The sequence below is a fragment of the Buteo buteo genome, chromosome 15 (assembly GCF_964188355.1).
Source record: "Buteo buteo chromosome 15, bButBut1.hap1.1, whole genome shotgun sequence".
NCBI lineage: Eukaryota > Metazoa > Chordata > Aves > Accipitriformes > Accipitridae > Buteo > Buteo buteo.
The window spans coordinates 74,872-101,055 of NC_134185.1; the positions used below are offsets into that span (position 1 = coordinate 74,872).

The window sequence follows — 26,184 nt, forward strand, 5'->3', positions numbered from 1 at the left end:
GTGAGACCTCTCTCTCTTTCCAGTAACCACTGAGGCAGCCAAGTCAATTAGCTTAAATTAGACACTTAATCTTTAGATGGCTAAATTAGGTGAGTAAAAGTAATTAGCAACAATATTCTGTTTCAGAAATTCTCATCACTACTGCAAAAAAAATTATTACTGCAAAAGATGACCTCATGAAATATTATCCTGCTGACCGCTTTGGCTGGTGTAACTGAACAAAAATGCTTGTAAAAACAAAATAGACACAGTTGTGGGCTATCTGCTCAATAAACTGTACACACACGTTGCAACTAATGACCTGTGGTGAATCTGCTAAAAATGCCAAGGGTTGAATCACTGTAGTATGAGCAAATTGGGTGGTAGGAATTGGCTGGTTTTGCAGAGACTAAAAAATAATGGAAAACAACATGTTTAAAAAGATTTGCTTTAATCATGCATCTGCCACACAGACTCAGAAATGTGCAATTTCTCTCAGTTTACACAATCACCACCAGTGTTTTATACAACACATAATCCATGGATTTGATTCAATAAATTACTGAGGTTAAGAGTCCAGTAGATTTCAGAAATAAGTGCACATCAGTTGTTATGGTCCCTATTTTGAGTTGGTTTGTTTGGGCATGTGTAGCCATACCCTGTGATCTTCTACAAGCAGGATATGCACAATTTACAAGTACTAAGCAAGTGCTGATTGACTCGGGGGGGGGGGGGGGGGGGGGGGGGGCGGCGGGAAATAGGTTGGATTTAATGACCTCTTAGGTTAAGGATGAATACACCCACTGCTCCAGATACAACACCCAGGGTCTTTGCTGCCCAGCCAGGCATCAGTCACAATGGGGAGGGCAGGCTTGTCCTGCAGCTCTCTGCAATGGGTGCACAGGGCTGCTGAGCCTGCCACCTACTACCAGCTCCACTGACACTCATGACGCTGGTGACTTGACCCGGTAGCTCCTGACTAGTCCCTGGGCCAACAAGCTTCCCTCTCTTTTTTAATTTAGGATTACACACATTTCCATGCACTGGTGTTTTCTGTCTTGAATCCTTGAGCTGCTAACAATCCTGTCACACCAGTACCTGTAATTTTTATTTTTCTTGTCTCCGTACAGACTCACAGCTCATTTTTGGCACTCTGAGCAGAGGTTGTGCAGCTGTGGTGTCAGAGCTGGCCCATGGATCCTTGGTGCACAGACTGCTAAAGCCCTGGTGACAGGGGAAGCTTGCAGCAGGGTACAGAAAGAAAGAGATGGGGTTTGCTGAACAGGTGATATATTATTAAGGTGATGGGAGAGAGTGAATTTGGAAAGGGCGTAAGATGCCATTCTTCGGGGCATGCACCAGCTAAACAGCAAAGTTAGGAAGAAACTGTCCTTATTTACCCGTTCTTCCATGACTGCTTACCTTGTGGATTCCGTGGAAATTTCTTTTGCAGCATCCGGTACTGATCACTGTCAGAAACAGATCGCATTAAGTAGATGCTTGGGCTGCTCCTGTATTTGCAGCTCCTGCACTTTGTGTAGATGCATATATATGTGTAAAAAGACCTACAACCAATCTATGTTCTGCATTGCCCTGATGTTAGTGAGTAGACAGGTGTAGAAAGTGATTATAAAAGATGTATTAATGGCTACTGATGTTTTTCACCAAACAGTTCAACATTTCATTTATCAACATTACAGATGGAAGACAACTCCCTTTTACTTCATTTGTAGAAGGATTTCTATCTGTTCACATTTTCATGTCACATTTTTATGTAACTGATGTCCTTGGTGATGGTTGCTATGAAAGAATATTGGCACTTCAATCCAATGCCCCACTTATGGGGCTAGTGCACAGTGGTCATCTTGCTTTAGATATGTATTTTCTACTTAAGTAGCTTTAGATTTCTTTCAGTACTAAGGCTCTTTGCCTAGTGACTGGTTATCAGTCACCTTAGCATTGGTAGGAGTTAAATTTTTATCTTCCTTATTTATTATGTTGACTTTCCCCTTAGAGCTTGTCTCTGTTGCATTTGAAAAATACACGGAACTGATTTCTCTCCTAAAACATCACATAGCTCAAACTTTTTTTGAAAGAAAAATGTCAGGAGGACATGTTTTTGTCACTTAGAAAAAGGACTCAATCATTAAATGTTTTCTTTCATGTGTGAATTTGTAATAGTTAAAGCTAATGCCACCTTCAAGGTAGAATAACTATGGTGATGCAAAACTGATGCCTATGAGAAGCCTACTGACTGGATCAAATTAACCCTGGCTCTCATCCAGGGAACTCCCTTGTTTCTCAGTAAGAGAGTTTCAGAAGTACCATTTGATCCTCTTTATTTGTATGTGACTCTTCACTTTCCTCTTTGCCTCCCTACAAACAGGAGATACTATTTATCATTTTCAGATCAATATAACAGTAATGAGGGAAATACCTTCATGCAAATCAGGGTAGACTCTTGCTGTGAACCCTGGAAAATTCCAGGCTAGAACAAGCCTCACACGACATTGCTGAGTGTGATTAGGAAGGTGTGATTTAGATCTATCTATCATACAGGTGATGCTAAGGACTAAAAATCCTGTGGACTTTTCTATTTCCTTGAGCACTGCCTTTAGATCAGCAGCCTCTGCACTACTCTGTGGTAGCTGGGACATCTGGATATCGTGGATGAAACTGCTAAATAGATGTGGGTAGGCATATCGAGGAAATTAAGAGCATAAGCTGTTTGGAAGCTAGGACAAATGGGTATGATCTGGTAACTAGAACTGAAGATTGTTTGAAGGTGGTGTTTTGGGGCAAGGACTATCAGTAGGCATGGAGGTTCAGGTTGCTAAGGCTCCTAATGTGAACTGAAAGTCCAAGGGGGAGTAGGGTTCAGTTGCAGAAGGAGTCTGAGACTTCAAGCTTACATTGCTGCTCCAGCTTTTCTCCTTACAGCTTCATGGCAGGGATCCAGCATGGGAAACAAGAAGACAAAAAGTGTTTGTCTATTCATAGCAGGTCCATTACCTGGCAAACCAGTAAGTGTATATAGGAGCTTAATGTTTGAAGGAAATACTCAAGATACTGCTAGCCACCTCTCTGTGCTGCGCCCCTCACTCAGTTGCATTGGAACAACAGTTTGTGTGCTTATAATGTAAATCGGATTATGAACTGAACTAGTGTTCAAAAAGCACCAAGTTTGTTTTCTTAAGTCAAATCAGTTCCCTGGTCTGCCTCACAGCATGGCACATCATCACACAGGGATAAAAGAAAATGCCTATGCTAGCCTCACTGCTGAATTTATCATAATGTGAAACGATGGTGTGAGAAGCCATGTGAGTTATGGAATATTCTATAGAACTGAATTCTGGTAGTCAAAATTCTTAAAGACCTTACAATAAAATACCTTCTTCTGTAAGACGTACAAGAGAACTGAGAAAGCAATACTGTGACAAAAAATCTTATTTTTTCCTCATCAGAAACAATGTGCTATAAATTTGCAAGATGGGCACCAGATCACCTACCAGCATTGTCCCCATTCCATGCGACATTTTGTGGTGAAGACAGGGACTCACTATCTGAGTAGCAAATCCTGTCCACACAACTGATCTCTGCTGACTGCCTTTGCAGACTGTTGCTAATGCAATTGCAGAAGAAGAATTCTCTATTTGAGCTGGCAGCTGGTAATGATGGTGAATGATTCCTCCTAATAAAAGTAGACTCTAAATAATATAGATAGAAACCAAATGATATAGATAGAGAAGCATCTAAAAGATAGTAAATATTCAACATGTCTGAAAATTGGCAGCTAAGTAGATGGAAGAAACCTAGATAAATGAGTGTGTTCACCAGAGGCAAGACAGCAGAAATCATCTGTCACTTTTGGTAGCCACTACTTAGCTAATCAGTGTCCAGGCCATGCTCAGCACATATAACTATCATCTTCTTCTGGCAGCGAGGAAGAAAAGAAGGACCTAGGGAAAAAGAATGGGGAAGAGGGTGAGGTTGCTGTGTGTGGAATGGAGCAGAGGGTTGTTGGCATGCTAGGGGAAAGAAAAGATGGTGATCCCTAAAAAGCCAAATTGTATGTGTCCTCCTAATCATAGAATAAGTGCTGTACTTCTAATGCCATAGAGAGTTCAGGAATTATGCCAGGTCCCAGGTGCTTCAGGGAGATCTTCTTTATTCAATGACCTGTTCCCACCACCTGTGTAGGTCGCTCTCCATTCCCAGCTGGAACAAAGCTACTCAGAAATCCAGCCCTCGACACCACAGCAGGCACTGCTAGCTTTATAGCTACACAGGGCTGGAATTAATAGTTTTGAAACATCTGTGTGGAGTAATGGGGATGGAAAGGAATGGATAACATGACTTGGTATCTTTTCCCTTCTGTTTTTAGTTTATTTAAATTCTCAAGTGGATCTAAAATTTCAGAAATAGTGTTATTAATGCCTGTAACAAATACAAGATACACTGTCTTGTCAGGTTTGCTCACCTGAACTTTTGGTCTACTTATCTACAATCATAATTGCAATGAATAAGCCAAAAACAGACAAGAAACTGGGCAACCATGTCACATTTTAAAGAGCTGAAACTGTTTTAGATATCATATCACCGGCAAAACTTTGGTCTTAATATGTGAGTGTTTCCTCAAAATGTTCTTCCAGCTGACTGCCAAACGCTTTTTCTGTATTAAATGATGCTCCCAGTGCTTGATCAATTTTTTCATAAATTTCAATCCTGACCTTTTTGTGGCTCACGTAGTACTGCTGTTATCATCCTAGCCTCTATGTCTATAGTCCAAAATTGTCATAGCTTGTTTATACTGTTTCTTTTGTTTTGAATGTTTGTTTTCATGAATCTTATATGCAAAAAAAGAAAATTCCTTAATTACATTTCTAAACTTTCAGGAATTATTAAAATGCAATGAAATGGAAAAATGTAAATTATTCACAATTAATTTATTCTTGGTTTTTCTTTCAGTCTTGACAACAAAGTTAGGTAACTTATATCCACCGTAACACTTTGAGATTCTTGCTGCAATCTGCGAGAAATGTTTCACTTAGAATTAACTGTTTATATTATTATGGCAAAAGAGATAAAGATGATGGATTTGTAAGACCTTAGTTTTATAAAATTTGCTTCAGATTCAGTATTTAATTTGACAGTATTCTCTAAAGACATTTGAATGCCATTTTCCTTAAAATAATGTATTGTTCAAAGGTTAGAACTTCAATTTTTGGGATGTTTATGAAGCAAGCTGCATTAAATGCATGCAATAAGAAATAGCAATGCTTTGCCTCCCAGGGTCAGGATGCAGGTGTTTTTACAAAATTGGTCACAAAAGTTATTGCATATGAAACTATTATTGGTGCATTTTGAGATGTTGATGCCATGACATCTTTCAGACATGCTGGTTTGTGCGTGTATAATGAATTGCTTCTCCAAGAGTGTGGCTCCTACACTCCACGGCAATACTAACAACAGCAAGAAGGAAGAAGGATAATTTGCTGCCTTTATACAAATGTTCCCAGTTAAAAATGTATCCAGCATACATAAAGCCTATTCTTTTTTTTTTAAAAAGCCTGTTTCAGATAGTTGAAGACATCTGAGTAACTCAGCTTTAGTCAGGCTTGTGCAGCAAGCACAGCTGGACTCCAGGCACTGGCTCATTCTCCAATTACCACTACCCAGCTTTTTTCCCAACAGGCTCTCTTCTGCCAATAAACCTTCCAGCTTCCCATAATGTAGTGTCAGGCTGAGGTCATGTCAATGTAGACATAAAAACTAAATCTATGTCCACGCCCATAAGGAGGAAAATAAGGCAATAAATTTGGAACAAACTAGCATCAATAAAAGCAAAAAGACAACTGGGAAACATATAAACAACTTTAGAACTTCTTTGTACAAATCACAGTGGAAATATTCTGCATCTGTGTTTACCAGGCCACCCGCTGTAAGTCTTCTGCATTTCTGTTGCAAGCAGGAATGGAAAGCTATTTATACTTAAGAAGGGCTGCCCTTAGTTAAAAGCAACAAGACAGCAAAATTTGACTTTGTAAGATGTTACAGCCAAACTATAGGGAAAAAAATCCCTATATTTTGGTAGATATAAGAAAATAAACAGTGGTCTCTACCAGCCCCAGTCTTGCTGTCATATGTGAATAAATAATGATGGATCTGAAGGACCGTTTGCAACATCTTGCTGCAAATTTCAGATATGTAATATGTTCCACGTTCTTGTGACCACAGCATGTGGGCTTTACTAAGTTTTGGCACAACCAGATCTCCCTTTTACTTCAAGTTTATTCCAGAAAATTTGGATTTCAGTTTAACTGAAAGATCCTAATATCCATGCTTTTCTAAACCAGGTATCTTAGAGCAATTTTAGTTGTAAGGATCCACACAGTGGATTAAATGCTATGGACTGTCATATGTAGGCAGTTTAAATATATTTCCTTCTGGATCTAAAATCTATTAAAAACAAAGCAGAAAAAGTAAATCATAGAGCATATTCTATTTTTTCTAATTGCGTAACCAGTCTCTTTCTGTAGGCCACCATCAAGCACCTTACAGTCAACCCATCATCAGTAGACCACAATTTAAAATAGACAGTTGTCACTGATGGACAATGATCTGTCAATCACAAAACCAATACAGAAATCATACTGTTGAATTTCCAGAGCTATCTCATTTTTTAAGGAGTTTTTACAGATGTGCAAAGATTCTAGCCAACTGACTTCTTAGTCTTACACAGCATGGGAAAGATAATATCCCAGAGGAAAAAATGTGGCTGACAAACCAGCTAGTAGAGAGTCCCAACAGCAAAAACAAATTGATATAAGAATTTGGTTGGTTTTGCAAAAGCTCAGCCAGGCATTTTTTTCAGTCTTTTCGAAGTTCAAAAATGTCAGGGAGAATGAGTTTCTGACATTTTCTTTGGCTGCTACTGAAAGCTCATCTATATTCAGGCTATTGCACTTGAACTTTGAAGAGTCTGTCATAGCAACCTTAAAAAAAAAGTTAGTGAGTCCAGCTTTAGCTTACTGAGGGAGACAGGAACCTTATAAGTGAGTGCAGATATTTTTATACCAGGCTCTGAGGAAAATGCTCAGTAATAATCATAGAAGCAAAACACTATGAAGAAGGATAAATGAAATGAGAAGTTATGCTAGTCTTTTGCCTCCGGAGCCAACAATTTGTAAGAGCAAATGCATTTGTAATTATTTGTTATTATGTCATTACCTCCCGCCGCTTCTTTTTATACATCACATCACTGAATTTTCAGAAAAGCCCTTTGTCCGATGTGTTCCTTTGAATTTCAGTACTGTCAGGAGATGGCACCAGGAAGGTGCAGCTGTGCTGCTGTTGCCTACCTGGCCTATGCCTCCATTTGGAGGGGCTGGGGGGGGCACAGCTCTGCTCCTTTTCCCGGGACAGTCTGAACTCCTTGGATGGCAAGGCTAGGATGGAGCTGGCATGAAGAACAGGGTCGAGATCACTTCAGCTGCGACTGCTGAACAGGGAGTGCCTGGAAGTGCAGAATAAGCAGGTTGGTAGGACTGATGCTGGTGAAAAGAAGCATGGGAAGACATCGGGCTGGCTACAGGGCTGCGAGTGAGGGAGAGAAGGGAACTGTGGTGGCATTGTCCAGGGCACCAGGCTGGCTGGGGACGGGGTTACTGCTATCGCTCCAACTGCTGAATTACTGCTACCTACAAGGGAGGGATGTCCACGTATTTGGAACTGGGGAATCTGTGCAGGCAGTAACACAAGTGCTGCCTCTACGGGAGACAGAACAGGGGAAGGAAATACCGGCGGGATGGGGAAAATAAGCATCGTGAGTTCCTTGGGCCCAGAAACTGCCCAAGTGGACTGAGATGTTGTAAGTGAACTGGGATGGCAGAGGAGGAGACTGAGGAGGTAGGGATGGCAGCCTAAGCAGCCTACTTCTGAGAACACCTGCAACTGTCCCTCCCTTTTGGAGACTGCCTGCTGGGTACTCCTCTCCTACAGCTCTGGCTTTCTCAGTGCCCTGTGTAGAATTTTCAGGTTGCCGTGGGCATACAAAGCAAAACCGAGATGTTCCCAGGCCTGCAAATAAACTAACGCTCTTGGCTTTGTTCCCTGAGGGTATCACCGTCTCCCTCCTGTGAGGCAGAGAGGTCGGTTGGCGTTGGATGAGGAGGTGTAGCATGGAGGCTGTGCTGCCTGCTCACCGCTTGCCACCAAAGGGCTACTGGCAGCTCTGTCACTGCTGTAAAACTGCATTCTGTTGTAGGAAGTTCTCTGTTCACCTCTGTGCAGGAGGTCCCTGAGACATGATACAGTGGACTTTTAAACCCTAAGCGTGAGTTACTGTCACAGAAGAGCACATTGCCAATTATCTGATTTTCTTATTGTCCTTCCCATTCTTTTAAATCTCCAACTAATTGGACTTTTTAATCAAACCCAGATGTAGTTTGTCTTTTATTACTCTTCTGGTATATTTAGTTTTTTCTGCTAACAAATATATTATTGTTATGTAGTACCTATTTGTACACCATATAGGGCTTTGTCCTATGTAGGTTTTTGTATTAGCCTCATCTCTCTACTGTGTGGACAACTTCTAGGGTTATGTGCAATATTATGAATTTGTCCGATACGGTTGGTTCTTTCATACCTTTACCAGAGGGAGAACTGTATGTGAAGTTTAGTGCTTTGTTGCTGCATGTTACTGTTTTATTTTAAAAAGCATTTCTAATTATTTAACAATTTGTATTTATGATAGAGAAAGGATGGCAAAGAAATTCTTGCCTTGAAGTGAAAACATGGAAAACTGCCTCCCCAAGCCCCTGTCATCTTTTACTGACTTAGAAAGATGCTTTGTTCCTGAGGAAAATAATTATTGACCTTAATCTTAGGTGATCCTTTGGCCATGGAAATTTGCTTGTCCTCAAGAGTAAGAGAAAAACTTTGTGTTCAATAGCAAGCTAGTACAGGGAAAAAGAAAAGACAGAAACTTTTCATAATCAGTAAAGAACCAACAAATTTGTTGGAATACAGCAAACAGTTCAAACTAAAGCACACAAACTAAACCACTCTGAGAGCTCTTTGTGCTATGTGACCCCCCAGCTGTGGACATTGTAGAAAAAAATGTCCTGTGTTGACTTGAGACTTCCAGTCTTTAGAATTGTTGAAAAGATCTCTGAAGTAGTAGGTGATTGTAAACTACAGCAGCTCTAACACATGAATTTTCTGTTACTCTAAACCAAGACTTGGCTGGCTCTCTGAAATGGAAAATTCAGTACTTCCGCTGCACAGCTGACCATTTTGCTGCAGCTAAACTGTGCTCATTTTGTTTTGCTTTCCTGGCAAGGTGAAGGTGGACGAGTGTGCGCACTGTGTGCTATGCAGTCAAGAGAGGGAGGAATGGGGAGAGTATACAGGCTGCCAGAGAATAGCAAGAAGAGCAAGGAGAAAGGCCAACAGTGATTTTTAGCTGTGATGACTGCCATTGTAACCGTTGTACCTGTTTGACCGATCTTCGCTTTGTTCTACTTTCAAAGTCTACTTTTGTAGACTTCTAGACTAAAGTCTAGTCTAGAAGATCTTGGAAGAACTTTCTCCCACTAGCATGGAGTATCAAGTTATTGCAGAGATCATCATATTCATCATAAATTGGTAAGGCACTCAATACCTCCTCATGGACACTACACTAAATATATAATTACAGATTGGCCATCAGTTGTACCCATATTTAACTGTATACGGTTCATTGAGAAGGCAAAACTGCAGGCACCAAAGTGTATAATACCATGGAGATACCCATGTAAGTAATGGGTCCATAAAAACTAAATATGTATAAAGAGAACACAGTCACTTTTGAAAGCATTTGGCACACTATATGCTAGGAAAAAAAAATGCTGTTGCTTTTTTTTGCAGTGCAACAATGCCACCTAAAATATGACAGTAAGGTATACCAGATGGATTCATTTAGACTCATGTGATCCACCCTTGCTGTTTAACTGTTACCAGATTTGTTACAAAAATCTTAGGTCTTCAATATATCTAAAAATATAAAATATATCAAAACCTTGTGGTTTTGAAAGCAATATTTTATTAATAGATGTGCAACTGATAAACTTGGTTTCCTAATTGGAAGTATGAACATAGTAATCTCTTGTACTTAGTGCGGCTATATTGTAGGCAATTTTAACACTTGTTTAAAAGTTATTAGGATGAGTCTCAGCTTCTGAAATTTGTTATGCAAAGGTACCATGTAGTTTTCAAAACAATAATGGGTGTACCAGATTTCTACATATTCACGTAGGTGATCTGAAGAAAGATTGCCAAGATGCTGCTGCCAATAGTTAGTCTAGCTCTGTAGTCTGAAAATAAATCAACAGTTTTATCAGCAAGCCCTGAATTTTAAGGAGTGTTGCAGTAGGAACTGATGTCCACCGTGTTGGAGGATGGGGTTGAGGTTTTACAATTTGAGGCTACATTCTGCTTGCAGTGAAACCAATGCAGTTTTAGACAAGACAAAGGGGAGAGGAGCCTTTATTTGAACTTCTCACATTTACTTTTTGATAAACTGTTCAGTGTTGCTTATTTAGCTCAACTTCCACAAAGCCTCAGCCAAAGGAAATACTAGCACAAAAGTAACATAAAGACAAAATACTAAGAACTAAGACAAAGTAATATATTTAGTTTCTAGTAGGAAAGTGGCTCAAGAATTAGCTAGTATGTTAATCATCTTCATCTCATATGTCTTGCTCAGGCAACTTCCAATTAATTTGGAATTTTGCTTGCATAAGGAATGTAGGAGTTACCTCTAACTCCTTATGCTGGTATCGATTCATAATGGGGAACAGGATCTAGTGTTACATGCAAGGGAGACTCTTTTCCCCTAACTTGCAAAAATACTTAAGTTTCCCCTCCTGTGCATCACTTACATTTGAAAAAGACCACAAAACCCAAACCCAGAAAACAAACAAAAAAAACCCCCAGCCCAAACAAACTTGAGGTAAACAAATGGAAAATAAATCAGCTACCCAGGCACCTAAATTTAGGCAGGCTGGATGTCCTTTCGGAGGCCAGCAGGATACCTACCTCCTTCCAAGTATTTCGTGGGAAAATATTCCTTTTAAAAGAAGAGCTTAAAAGGTAGGTGCAGGTTTAGTGGCTCAGTTAGGCAGTCCAGATCCCAGCCTGGTGTTCATTTTGGGGGTTTTCACTTGTAATGGTGAAAGCGCTCTGGGTAAGTCTAACACAGATTTATTAGCAACTGGAAGGCAGCTGGCCACTTAGGTTTAGGTTGGAATTTTGCAGACTGTTTTACACAGCAACTGGGTATTTGAAAACTCTGTGTGTGTCAGTAGTGAACAGGACATTTTTTCATGATCAGGTCATAGGCTTAATACAGGAAATCTGCCTGGCCAAGTCTGTATTATTCAATAGCCCTAAATAAACACCAGAAAGGCTGAAGAAAATCCTTAAACTGCAGTGGCTTTCTGTTATTACAGATGGAATAATATTTTGGCATTTTCAGACAATAGGAGATTCTCCTTGTAAAAAATATTTTAAACCTTCTTTGTGTTATTCTGAATCGTGGCAATTAATTTTTTATACAATTAAAAGACAAAGATAAAAAACCCTAGATACATAGCTATGTCTAGTTTTTATGTTGGATAGCAATACTTTCGGGGTAAAGAAATTTTTCAGTTACCTACATATTACTTGAAAAGAAAGGATCCTATTCTTTACTGCTATACTGGTAGAAATTTGATTTATCTCAAGAGAGAGTATTAGAAATGCAGCAAATCTTAAATGTTATATGTAACAAGTGCTTTTTTTTTTCTTGTAAATTAGTTTAGTGGTAATAATTTCCAAGAAAAGAAAACCTCCGTATCTATACAGATAGACAGACTGAAAAACTTCTTTGTGTGTTTCAGAAGCTCACAATTTAAATATGGTAAAGATAGACATACGAGGAAAAAGAAGAAGGAGATCCTTGTGCAGCAGAATACATTAAGTCTACAAATTAATTCTCCTTTCTTGGTGCTGGTGCCCGACAGCTCAAATCTTCCTGTTTGTTTGGAGATGATGGCGCAGCGGCTGAGCTCAAGCTGTATTTACTGTGATCGGCCAGGTTGTTTGTGTTAACTGGCTGGTTGCTGCTGCTCCACACACACAAGAGGCCGAGTTCTGCTTTTCTTTCCTCTGGTAGAAATTTGAGTCTCTCTCTCTTTCCTTTACCCAGATTCTAATCTCTCAAATTTGGGAGTACTTATCTTTGATGCTTCAACCCCCCTCTCTAACATTGATCGAATGCTCAAAAGTTATCAGAGAGATTAACAAGAGAAAAAAAAAACAACCCAGGTGACCCCTCCCCCCCCCGCCCCCAAGCCCCAGCACGGCAGGCAAAATTATTCAAAATGCATGGAACATCTTGTAATGGACTACAAGAGTGGCATCCTTTCAGAGAATCCTAGCACAGGCGTAGGGCAAATTCTTCCTTGATATGTAGCTTGAAAAATGATGCTAAGGGATTGAAAATATGATACATAACAGGACAAGGATGCAGCGAGCTTATTCACTACAGCAGCCTACGCATACCGAAGAAGATGCATGCAGTGAGAGGCAGAGGTGGATGACAGACCTACTTACCTGCCAGGATAAATTTAAGAAGATTGTGAAGATGTATCTAGCTTTCTTCTGCCTGTGTACTAGAGTCTTGGGCAGAGGACTCGAGGAATAAATCCAGGATCTGAAAGCCCTGTATGAGTGGAGCCAGAGAGACTTAGAGTGGTCACAAGGAATGTGACCATTGTCACTCCCCACTTAAATAAATTAACACTGAGAGACCGAGACCATAGTCCAACTAAAATAGCCCCCTGAACCTCTCTTCACTCCATGATTCATGCTTTACTCACTTCAGAGCCTGCAGGAATTTAAAGGCCAGCTCAGAAGATTTACCCTGCTATTTATAGTAAGTACAGAGGTGTCCGTGCATCATGGTCAGAAAAAAACCCTCAGTATAACCTGGATGGCAAATATTTAAAGAAGTAATAAAAAGCATGGAGCAAAGAACTGCAAAATAGACATACAAAGAGAAGTTGGGCTAGAAATGACACAAATATACTCCAAGAAAACTGTAAACCTGTCAAGACTTCTGAAAAAGTCAGATCATTATAGGAATTAAGTGATGGAAAAAATCTATAAATAAATATCTCGAATAAACAGCAGTTTAAAAAAAATTCAAGAGTATTTTAAGAGGTGAAAACATCAAGAAAGCAAGTTATGAAGGCAATATATAATATATCTAAAGACTGAGTTACACGAGAATTTGATCAGGCTGATGATACAAGCAGTAAGTAAGATTGTGGGTAGATTAACAATAAGAGCTGAAAGGGAGCTGGAAGCAGAGAAGGGACATTTTGTGCTAATCCCTGCCATCCCTAGAGATCCAAACATCCCAGACATGATGGATGAACAGGGCAGCTTGAAAGAGAGACTAGATATTGGCATCACCGTGTTTACCCTCCTACTAGCAGTGGTAATCATGCAAGTAGAGAAGAACTGGGCTCCAACGGATTAGCATCAGGCACTCTGCTACTTAGTATAACAAAAGTGGGAGTAGAAACTGTGCAAAGATACACATGTAATGCAAATAAGGAATTTGGGTTTTGTTAATTAGGTAGCAGAACAGGTTGGGGTAGGACGGATTAGACTGTGTTTGGATGGGATGATGGGGACGGTTTGACAGCTGACCATATGGATGTTGCTGTAAAACATTTGTGAGGTGGGTTGTTGCAACATCAGTGATTCTGTTAAAAAAATACTTAAAAAATCAGTCCCTGCTGGTAATGTTACCTATAGAATTGATGAAAATATACATGGGAAAAAGTAACCAAAAATGCTATTGAAACTGTCTATAGGTTTCAATAAATATGTGAGTAAGAAAGATTGCGTTATGAGATTGTTTGAATTGTGGTTTCGGGAGTTTTCCAGTAAGATTATATCTTTTCATTTATTTGTCTGTTTTCTTTTCCCAAGAAAAGGATTTTCATGTGCAAGGGCTGACAAACCCCTCGTGAGGTTTTGCACTGTAAGATTTGAGTCTAGTAATATAGATGTTATTTTTGCTTCTTAATTTCTGCTGAAGTAATCATATTACTTTTTGCAATAAGGTTAGTGTTAATGGTTTAAAAAAAAGAAACAGCTTAGGTCTTCACCTAATTTCAGACAATTCGGGGTTCATTACTCAGCATTAGAGGAAAAGAGACTAGTAGAGAAACAACAACAACAACAAAAAGGCAGATGTCGACATAACTGCTGACCTGTAAAAAATCAGCAGGACATGGTTCAATAGAAGTGGTGATGGACAGCAAAATGCATACCACAGTTTCTAAAAGTGTGGTACCATTTATGTGTCAAACCCTAAACATTAATTGAAATGAAATGAAAATGAAAAACATTGCTGTTTTTTTCTGCGGACTGCTCCTCGGCATTGTCACACTTCTCCCCCTCCCGACCAGGCCGGGTACAGCACTCCAAGCAAAAGCGCGAGCTCTTGTCTTACTCCTTGACCTGCCCTGGATGGGGCACTGCCAGGCTCAGTCAGATCTCTTGGATTTAAACACACTGGCCAGACAAAAACAGAAGCTCTGCCTTCTTGCAACTACTAGGTAGACTTTGGCAGATTTACTCCTACTCCTGAGTAACTCATGTAGCAGCCAGGTGGAGGAGGGGAAGAAACTGTGGAGGTATGAGCACTGGCTGTTCAAAGAAGGTTGCTTTGGGTTGAAGTTATGTCCTGGTTTTAGCTGGGGTAGAGTTAATTTTCTTCATAGCAGCTGGTATAGTGCTATGTTTTGGGTTCAGTATGAGAAGAATGTGGATTACACTCTGATGTTTTCAGTTGTTGCTAAGTAGCGTTTAGACTAAGTCAGGGATTTTTCAGCTTCTCATGCCCAGCCAGCAAGAAGGCTGGAGGGGCACAAGAAGTTGGGAGGGGACACAGCCAGGGCAGCTGACCCGAACTGGGCAAAGGGGTATTCCATACCATGTGATGTCATGCCCAGTATATAAACTGGGGGCAGTTGGCCAGGAGAGGTGGATCGCTATTCAGGGACTGGCTGAGCATCAGTCAGCAAGTGGTAAGCAATTGCATTGTGCATCACTTGTCTTTCTTGGGTTATATTTCACTCTCTTTTTGTTACCTTCCTTTTCATTACTATATTATTATTATTTTATTTTTATTTCAATTATTAAACTCTTCTTATCTCAACCCATGAGTTTTACTTGTTTTCAACTCTCCTCCCCATCCCACCAGGGGTACGGGGGGAGTGATCGAGCAGCTGCGTGGTGCTTAGTTGCTGGCTGGGTTAAACCATGGCAAGTTGCTTTATATATATATATATAAAAATATAAAATTGCTTTGGGTTAAATATTAAAAAAAAATATATAAAAAGATACTGACAGAATGTTTTTTCCTGGAAAACTACAGAGCAGCCCTGGAGAGTGAAACTTTATTTTCTATCCTGTTAAACTCTTCAAATGGCCCCTTGGCAGAGGTTTGGCCCTGACCAATGAGCACACTTCACAGTTTGAGAACTGGCATGAGGATAGGAGTATTCTCCATAGGCAACATGGATGTGGCCACCTTGTTTTAAAGGGTAACTGGAGTGGGCTGTTCCCCATCAGCTGAACTCAGCACCGTGGTTAATTTGGTAGTACAGAGGCAAGCTGCAGTTTTAGGCTGCCTTCCAGTGGCAGCGCTTGTTAAAAGCTGCAATCAGATTACTTGGCAATGTCTTGGGTATCACCTGTGAACATGAGAGTAGCATGTGTCCTGGTCCATGATTGCTTCATTGTTCTTAAGAACTTGCCAGCCTAAGCTGATTTTCCTCACTTTGTGGGCGTAAACTGTGCGTCCATTCTGATTTTCCACCCCTTTGCACTCTGAATTTGTTGCCGGACCATTAGTCAACTTTTCTGGTTGGGGAAAATCAGCAAATGGGTGGCATTTTGAGGCAGAAACACAAAATGGAACGTAACCTCGGCTGCGGCAAAATGGTCAACCAGCAGCAAAAATGGCAAATCCTGCAGTTCTCTTGGAAAAATGACAAAATCCTACAACTGTAGAACGGTGCGGATGGGATTAAAAGGAAGCTCCTCAGGGTTTGAATACTGCGCTGAACGTTTCACTTTCAAACCAGCCTAACGGCGTCATGAAAGTTAGCGGTGTGGCGGCCCTCGGCGTTGGGTACTGCGGTCGCGCAGGAGTTGGACGATACCGCCGTCGCTAACGCAAGCAGGGGACGACCGCGGAGGACTGACGAAAACCAGCACTTGCGCCAATCCTGACAGCAGGCCTCGGGCGCCCTCAGAGGACAGAGGCCTCGGAGACAGCGTATCCCGCGCTGTCAGAAAACCCAGGCCGAAGGACGCGTTTCGCCAGCTTAGGCACGGAGGGGACGATGCGCCACCGCTGAGCACCCGCCGGGGGGCCGGGGGGCCGGGGGGCCGGGGGGCCGGGGGGCCGGGGGGCCGGGGGGCCGGGGGGCCGGGGGGCCGGGGGGCCGGGGGGCCGGGGGGCCGGGCCCCGCCCGCAGGCAGCACCAGCCGCCACGCCGGTGGCGGGCTCCTTTCCACGGGACACCGCCCGCTTCGCCGTCCGCCAGCCAATCGTCGCGCGGGGGGCGTGGCGCGGGTAGGCGGGGCTGGGCGTGAGGCGCGGCGGCGCGGCGGGGGCGGGGCCGGCTGTGCGCGGGAAGCTGGGGCGGTGGGCCGGCGCGCGGCCCCAGGTGGGGCCTTCTGCCTGACGGCGACGGGCGGGGGCGGTCGCCGTGGGAACGGGGAGGGGGGGGCGGCTGGGCGCGACGGGCGGGAGCCGGAGCCGGAGCCAGAGCCGGAGGCAGCGGCAGCCCGGGGCGGCTCGGTGGTGGGCGGGCCCTGTCCGGGCCGAGGGCCGGCGGCGGCCGCCGCCTTCCCCCTCCCCTCCCCGCCTACCTCCCTCTCTCCTTCCTCCCTCCCGGTCGTGCCGCCCCCGTGGTTGAGCGCCCGTGTGGCCCCCACGCCCGCCGGCCGGGGAGATGGATTTCTCCAGCGGCCGAGCGAGGCTGAAGCAGGCGCGCCTGGCCGGGGACCGGCGGGAGCTGTACCCTCACAGCCTGCAGTTCTACCTGGACCCCCCCACGGAAAACGTCTCTCTGGTGGAGTTCGAGAGCTTCGCCATCGACCGCCTGAAGCGTGAGTAGCAGCGTCCCCGGCCGTGCCCCCCCACCCGGCGGAGCTTTCGGTTCTTCCCGTCAGGGCTGTTATGCGTTTTTGGCGGGCTCCGACGCTCTCTTTGCTGGTTGTTCAGGCGAACCGGCTGCCCGCTCTGCTGCAGTGACCCCCCCGTGAAGGAGAACGTGTTGCTGCAGGCCTTTCGGAGAGCCGTGACTGATTCCACGACGAGTGCTTGGTGCAAAGCAGTCGGGACTGTATAGTTTTGGCTCACACTGGTGGCTTTTAGGAGCATGTTTCACTTCCTAGGTGTTGCGATGTACTTGATGTCTCTCAGTACAGCGATTCGGATCGTTGTGGCTGGGAGCAAGGGTTCCCCTGAACTTCTGAAAACCGAGGCTTCTATCATTGCCGTGGAAACCGATGTTCTGAGACTGATCCATCAGAGTTAGCTGTCTCCCTTTCCGTGGTGGCTGTATGGATCCCACAGTTGGGCGAGCTGTTCGGGACTTGTGGGCTACACCTCATCCTCCCTATTTCTTACTCCTTTGCTCCCCATACCACTGAAAGCAATTCCTGTGGCCTTACCCCAGTTCGTGAGTTTCCCAAGACACAATACAGTTAGATTTCTATTCAATATTTTGTCTCTAACATGGACTTTTTCTTTTTTTTTCCCAGTGCTCAAAGTAGTTGAAAACCTTGGTGTGAGCTATGTAAGAAGTAGTGATTCATACAAAACTAAGCTGGAGGCTGAGCTCCGGAAGCTTAAGTTTCCTTACAAAGTGAGTAAAAATCAAAAAAGGGAACTCTCTTGCATTTAATTTTTTTTACACCATCCAAGAATTCTGAATAGAAGTAGACGTGATGAAATACTATTCCTAAAACTTATATTCTGTCGTTTTGTCAGAGATGTGGTTTTTGAGAGTATGTATTTCTGTCTTTAGGACAACCCCCTTCTTTAATAGTCTTGCATTTATTGTCTTAAAGAAGATTATTAATACACTGTTGAACAGCAATGATAAATGTGGATTTTTAATCTGGAAGAGATTATTTCTCTGAAATAATAATAATTTGTTCTGTAGGCTTTGGCTGAGGATGATTATGAGGCAAGAAGAAAAGACCATATCTCTCATTTCATACTACGCCTTGCTTACTGTCAGTCGTAAGTACTTTTTGGATTATGCTGTACTCTTTATTATTAATTTAAAATGTATATAGATACTATGTTGCTTTATTATAGACATTACAGATACTGTAGGGTTGCATGGCTACTAAATAGAAAGGTAGGCTCGAACAGAGGGCTTTTTTGCTAGGAACCTGATTTCAACTGTGATGAAAAGGGATACTCAGGATCAAAATGAATATCCAGATTTTGTAATAATTAAAAAACCCCGACAGTATAAACTTCTGGGTTTTACATACAGAATTTTGATTTGTGTCTTTTCCTTTTGACACCTTTTTTGAGATTAAAGCACACCAGTATTAAGTATTTGTCAAGCATTCGCAGTGATTGATAAGTTAAATTAACTGCTGCATATGCTTAAACTGTTGATTACTGACCAAAGCCCTGACTATGTAAATAGGCTTTATATTATTGTCTAAAGAGAGAGCCTTGTTTCTTGCAAACTAAAAATACCATCTGACTTTGAGGTTTCCTCTACTGACTCTGCTTTTCTTCCAAATTCATTGCTGTGGATGGTTGCACTGCAATTTTTTTCTTGTGTGAAGTCTCAAGCACAAAGTTGATCCAGTCAAGTGCATTCCTGTTGCTTCAGCTGTAGTTTTTGGACGAAATTGTAGAGGTTGTCAGTGCTTTATGTCTGTTAGCAGCTTTGTTATGCTTATGCATCAGTGTGAACTCCTGACTCCTTGCCACTGCAGTCCTTTTTTAGAATTAAAACTGGCAAATATAAAGTGTGTAGTTTCAAATTGTTAATTCAATTGCACTTTAAGTTGCAATATAGTTTGTTTAAATTAGGTGAATGTGGTAGAAAACATATTATGATACCATGATAGCTGACATGACTGAAGTGCTGCTATGGATGGATACAGATTCATAAGCAAAAACAGACCAGGAAGGTGAGTAGGAGGGGTTGTGCTCTAAGCCAGGATATGGAGCTGGAATTGATGGGGCTTTTCCTTGGAATGGGTCATGAGAGAGTTGAGAGTTTTGGGGCAAGTGTTGGAGAAGAGAGCAAGGAGGCTAAAAACATGGTGGGTGCCTGCTACAGACCATATATATAGGTACCTACAGAATAGGTAGTAGCAGAAGCCTCAAAAAGCCTCCAGATGGAGGAAACCTCACCATGACAGGCCCTGGGTGACTTTAAACAGCCTGAAATCTTCTGGATTATTCACATCCCATCGTGTTGCCCTTTCAAAAGACACCTGGGCTGTGCTGAAGACAGTTTATTGATGTACGTGATCGATGAGCCAGATAGATCTGTGATGCATGTATAGTGAAGAACATGTTGTGGATGTGAAGATCAATAGCAGTCTTTGCTGCAGTGACTCTGATAGCATAGTTTAAAATCCTGAAATAAGCAAGGAAGTTGAATAACAGAATTACAGCTGAAATGCCTTCTATGCTTCTGTATTCTACATGTATTGTTAGCGATTAAGAATAACAAATGTAAAATTGGTTTCTTTCTCGTGCTGATGTTTGTTGTGTATATTTTTATAAACTCCCTTAGTCACACTGGTCCTGCTGATTTTTACAAGAATATATCTTGCTTTACCTGTATTGTAAGTTTCTACCAAAAACTCCTAAAAGGTAGTATCCTTAAGTACCCTGGGACTAAAAAGCACCTGAAAACTTAATGTTTCTGTTGTGGTTTAATGCCAGTCAGCAGCTAAACACCATGCAGCCGCTCACTCACTTCCCCCCACCCAGTGGGGTGGGGAAGAGAATCAGAAGGAAGAAGGTAAAACTCGTGGGTTGAGATAAGAACAGTTTAATAGAACAGAAAGGAAGAAAATAGTAACGGTAATAATAACAATGATAAAATGACAATAATAATAAAAGGATTGGAATATACAAAACAAGTGATGCACAATGCAATTGCTTACCACTTGCTGACTGATGCTCAGTTAGTTCCCGAGCAGCGATCCCCCCCAGGCCAACTCCCCCGAATTTATATACTGGGCATGATGTCACATGGTATGGAATATCCCTTTGGCCAGTTTGGGTCAGCTGCCCTGGCTCTGTCCTGTGCCAACTTCTTGTGCCCCTCCAGCCTTCTTGCTGGCTGGGCATGAGAAGCTGAAAAATCCTTGACTTAGTCTAAACATTACTTAGCAACAACTGAAAACATCAGAGTGTAATCCACATTCTTCTCATACAGAATCCGAAACATAGCACTATACCAGCTGCTAGAAGGAAAATTAACTCTACCCCAGCTGAAACCAGGACACTTGCTTATTGTGCAGCTAGGGGCATTTTGAATAGTCAGTTTGGTTTCCATTATCCTCTTTTGTAAAACTTTAAGCATTTAGTTATTATTTAGATGGGACCATTGCTTTTCTGTAGGAGATGAGATGCTCTGAGGGTGTTGGTAGTGACACTTCTGAAGAACCTTCTGCTATTCTGGAAGGTAGAATTGTCTGGTGGCATGAATCTGATCTGGAATTAGAGGCATCTATTTTTGGTTAGTCTGTGCCTTCAGGAAAAACGTGTTTGGGTCAGATTCACAGAAGGCAATACAAACCATGTACCAAAAGCCTGAAAATTAGGTATTTGGTTCAGGAGTGGAATTCACTAAGCTTTGTCCACTGTGCTGAGAAGGGAGGAAGGCATATGTGAATGACAGTGGTTAGCATGCTGAGTGAAAGGCTGCCTCAGTCAGAAATAACCAAGCAGTGACTTGGCTAAGTGAGATCTTTCCCCTGCTGCCCTGCATCTCTATAATGGCTCTGGAATCTCCTGGAATTAATGATAGATGCAGATAATAGGGCTGCTTTCTTTTACTCTGCAAGCTGTCTTTTTGAAAGAAGATCCTTGTCTTTTGTATGAGCTTATTTGACTGCAGTGCTTGCCTAGGAAATAAATGTGAGACATGGTTCAAACCCTGTGTTTCAGAGCAGCATCTTAAGAATTAGGCTATAGGCAGGGCAGAGGTGGGCAGCTTGTTGAAGGTGAACCACTGTACAGAAATGAGTACATGCTATTTTGGGCCACAGAATCAGCAGGAAAGAGCCTGGCTTTGTAGTCTAGGGGGAAAGACCCCTTCTTAGGGGAGTGGGGCCTTGGATAGAGCTCCAGCGCACTCTTAAAACTACTTGCAAATGTATATTTGTGTTCCCGTTCATATACAGATAGTTTGGTGCAGTGTTTCAATAAAGCAGCTTGATAGTCAGTTTCCACTTAAGCTAGCTTTTTTTGTTTCTTTGAAAAGGTGGACTTCGTGCTTACTGGTAAAATGGAAGACAGCATCTTAAGCACTGTGAGGTGACCATGTACCCAGCATTCTTCATTCCGTCTTGAAAAGCAGCTATTTCCGGGATGAGATATTTCTATGCTCTAAAACTGGCATGTGCCCCAAAAGATAAAATTGGGAGGCAAATAGAATATACGGTTATCTTAAGTTTTTCTCATATTGGATCAGAAAAACAGGCTTGGCACAAATCATTAGGTTAATTGATGAAAGCTATTAAGATAGGAATGTTTGAAAAAGTGTACTTGAATAGACGTAACTGCAAACTAGGTTGAATTCAGTTCCTTGTGCCAGGCAGTTGTGTTTACAGGCTTGTTTTTCTGTGACACTGCCTTTTTAAGTTTTCAGTTGGCCAACAGTGCCACCCAGGGGTATGGGTTTACATCAACTTTTTTTTCTAGTCTGCATCAGTCCTCACTTATAAATTGGATTGTTTTGCTTTCATTTCTACATGGTCTGAAGTGGCCAGCTCCACCATTCTTGTCAGTTAAATTTGTAATGTAGTTATCATCTCTTGACTGTCCTTCTTCTGCCTTCTGAAATCCAAGACTTGAAAACTTATTCCCATATAATGTTGCTAAGATATGGTATGTACAGTCTTGAGTGAACAGTCTCACCCATACCCTTCTTTCACACACTTCTTGTAATGTCACTTGTATCTGTCAAGACCAGGAAATAGAAAAATCTTGTTTCATTCACTTTCATGGCAAACACAGCTCTAAAGAGAATTTTACTTGCATGTTGGCCATGACCATGCATTTCTGCTTCTGTCTGTTGCATCTCTCTTCACTTTATCAGATTAGCTATGAAGACTCTTGAAAGTCACAGGAGCATAATCTTCACTTTACTTACTTAAGATGGAAGAAATAAATCTTGCCGCTGCTCTGACAGCAAGACTCTCTTCTGTTCAGGAAACTTCAAACATACTTTAGTGCCTTTTTTTTTTTTAATGTGTCACATAACAAAGACATAAGTTCTTCATCAAACTTAGCAAGGCCTTTTCTCTACTTCCTGCCATTTTTTTTTTTTATAGAATAAATAAGACTTGTGTGCTGAAATTGCTGCCTCTTAAATTGACTAGCATTTACTTTTGTGTGCTTTCTGTACCCATGTTGCCCTTGCTGTCTACCTTTTGAAACTTAAATCTGAGGAATCTTCTGGTGTTGGTCACCTAGTAAAATAGAGCTCTGGCCCCTGCCCGGGCTTTTCACAAATTAACATTAAGTTGTTGGTAACTGAACTCTCATATTTAATTCTGGAATGTGAGCTACTGGTCTTAGGTTCCATATTTAGGAGAATTTTCATGTCTTTCTAAAGTACTTCTGTGTTGATTGTTGATGCTTCATAACAAATATGCTGGTCTTTTATACCGCTCCTTGGGGGGTGAAAAGGATTCCTCCCCCCCCTCCCCGCCCCCGAGTGCTGTTACCTGATATGAAAGAGCCTGTTCTTTCATACTATTTTCCTAGTCAGGAATCTACTGAACTGATTTAAACTGTTGAGTATTCTGCACACAAAAAAGTTAAGTGGCAAAAAACGAGGAGATGTTTCTAATGTCCACGCTTCAACTACCTGCAACTGTCTCATCTTCAGCAGCAGCTTGCTTAGTTATCTGATGACAGTGACATTGCTTTTCAGTTAAGCTTGTGGTTTTGATAATAAGTGTTATTACTAATATGTGTCTGGAACGAGAGTGTACAATTTTTTTAAATGTTAACAATGAGTATAAGACATGATTTGGGTTTAGAAATGATGTAAAATTTTCTGAAGACATAAGGAAAAAAATGAGCATAAATAATGTCCTAATGATGACGTTCCTAAGAAAGTCAGTTTTAATGTATATGCTGGACATATACAGCAATGTAAGCCAGCTCATCAGCTAGTATGTCAACTGTAGGAAGAATCCAGGTAGGTGTGTGTATTGTAGAGATAACAGTAATATTTTCTTGTTTGGGTAACTTACATGGGTAGGTGGGATTATAGCCTTTGATCTGCTCTCCCAAAGGAAAGGAAGAACAAGAGACCGGCTGGCCTCCAAAGTAACTATATATGCTTGATTTGTTTTTATTTTTTATTTTTTTTGCTTAGGAAAACAAATGCAGTGTAAAGCTGATGAATTAGGAAAACAGTAAAATTGTCACATCCTAGAATTTTGTTACTGTCCAGGATGATCACAGAAGAACTGCAGAAGATCAGTCATAAAGGCATTAACTTCCATTTTAAGTTGCACAGATTATCAATACATCCCAAGCACTGAAACTCTCCACAGGGTTATACTTTACAAAGCACCTTAACAGAGCCTTTCTGTCTGGAATTATAATTTGAATAAGAATTACTTTTCTCCAAGCCATATTTCAAGCAGAAGTTTTGTCCACAAAAACACAAACAGCTCTGTTGTAATTCGCTGGTTCCCTATGGGAAAAGGTGCTTAAATACTCTAAGGAGAACATGTAAGACTGCAGTATTTCTGTGCTCTGTGAATTGGCATGGCACTAGCCCACAGCGTAGCTCTCAGAGGACAGTTTAAAAGAATGCCCTGTAATAGCGAGATACGGTATCATCTGCATTCTGTGCTTGCATGTACAGGGTGGGTTTTGTTACTAGTATTCTGGTAGCTACTTGCTATGGCTTTGAGTAATATGCTGATGCCTGGGAACCTGAGTGCTGGAATGTAAAAGAGTCATATGAGTGCTTAGAGACTGGCTTCAGTGTTGTTCTTTTATGCTCTCTACTGACTACTGTCCTTGTGTTCTCATTTATTCTCCTACTTGCTCACCTGCAATTGCTAAACCTCTCTTGCTCTTTTTTCAAGTGTTAGATGTTCTATTTGTGTTCCTCACCCAAGTTCATTGTCACGTATTTTTCCTTTTGCCTGCTTCCAGGCTATTTGTTGCCTAGGGTAGAGCACTGTTACAGTATCTGAGATGTGTGCATGTTCCTTCAGCTGCAGGTACCCCAAAAGTGAGAATTAAAAGAAGTAGGCTTCGTACTGTCTCTTCACAAATCTTTTCTGATTGAGTGCTCCTTCCTGAAGGTTTCCTGCCTTCTCTTCCAAGCTCCTTGGTTTGTGGGTCCCATGCCAAAGTCAGTGTTGTATTTAATGCTGTGTTCACTAGGTTTGACATCTAGTTTATAACGAAAGAGAGAATGCATAATCAGAAAATGTGTTATGTGTTTTCTTTTGATTATTTCTTTGCAGTGAGGATCTCAGGCGTTGGTTTCTTCAACAAGAAATGGATCTCTTGCGATACCGCTTCAACGAACTAACTGAGACTTTAAGACAGAAATTCCTGGAACATGTTAACTTACTGTTTGAAGCTGTAAGTATGTTACTTTCTGTATTTGTGTTACGTTGCATGTGCCTGTTGTTTTTTAAAATTCTCATTAAGATAGTTCTAGTGCTTCTGTTTAAAAAATAAAAAGTGCAGTTTTGGCTTTAAAAAAACAACCACACAGAACTTCTGAACTTGGACAATAGTGTGCATGCCACAGAAACGAGGATTAAGTGATGTAATTTTGAGCTGCAACAAGAGAAGCTCAGTCTGTTTCAGTCAACCAACACTTAACTGAAAAAATGTGTAATTACAAAGGTAAGTTAACAATGTTTACAAAAGCTGATAGGAGGTATTTTGAATCAAGTTTCTGGATGGGTCAGATCTAGTCTGTGTTCTTCAGATACAGCATTCATATGTCTCATCTGTCCATCAGGGCAAATAACACTCAAGTCAGAATTACCTTGCTTTCTTTTACATGTAAGTGATGAATTATGTGATAATTCACCTTAAAGGTTTCAGCGATAAGAAGGCAATGGCTGTGTTTGATTCTAACCTGAAGTGTGTGTGCGATCCATTCTCATCAGATTACTGACTTCAGTTGGAAAATAGTTTTGGTCAACATATGTCTTCATTCATAAACTTTGCTCTAGAATCTTTGCAATCTACTAACTACTTCTAAGATGTTGGTTTCTTGCTATAGTAACCAAAGCAAACCACAGTGACCTGGGGACTTTGTACATCGTGCGGTATCTTGAATACTGACATCTGGAAAACTATGTGAAAATGAAAAAGACATGCATTCAGGGAATACTTAAGATAGCTGTTGAGGACATAATTAAAATTTAATAATCAATGTATGAAAATCCTGACTGCTCAAGAACGTAGCTTATGGTGTAATTGTCACTGTGGGTTAAAAATAATAGGCTTCTACTTTGCACGTATCTTTTCAACACATGGGTGTATGTTTGTGCATGCTAAAAATAATTTCGATTCTGCTTGTTGTGCATATTATGTGAGTTACTGGAGCTGTAGATGTGTAACCAAGACTATATTTAGCTTTAAAAAACCCAACCAAACAAAAATGCTGGTATTAGATACAGCATTCAAATATTGCCTACTGTGTAGAAGGATTTATATATAATTAAAAAAAAAAAGTAGAGTTAAATAACAGTTTTATTCTTACATAGACTTTATACATACACATACACGAAAACTATACTCTTTTCATTTAATAGACCATTTGATTTTGGCCTATAAAGTACATGCTATGGAGAATGCAGAATATATAAGTTGTG

General features: G+C 41.3%; 1 protein-coding gene across 2 annotated transcripts in view; it reads left to right on the forward strand.

Moving 5' to 3' along the window:
- The first annotated feature begins 16,663 nt into the window (after positions 1 to 16,663).
- Positions 16,664 to 26,184, forward strand: part of PRIM2 (DNA primase subunit 2) — a 132,423-nt gene continuing 122,902 nt past the window's right edge. The window contains exons 1-4 of one of the 2 annotated variants that reach the window (XR_012653012.1): positions 16,664 to 17,202; positions 17,860 to 17,963; positions 18,264 to 18,343; positions 24,814 to 24,934. Coding sequence is in view for 1 of the 2 variants with exons in the window: in XM_075046408.1 (XP_074902509.1) it covers positions 17,046 to 17,202; positions 17,860 to 17,963; positions 18,264 to 18,343; positions 24,814 to 24,934 (462 nt within the window). In the remaining variant the exon portion in view is untranslated. The remainder of the gene's footprint in view (positions 17,203 to 17,859; positions 17,964 to 18,263; positions 18,344 to 24,813; positions 24,935 to 26,184) is intronic. The other variant, XM_075046408.1, reaches the window with a different exon arrangement.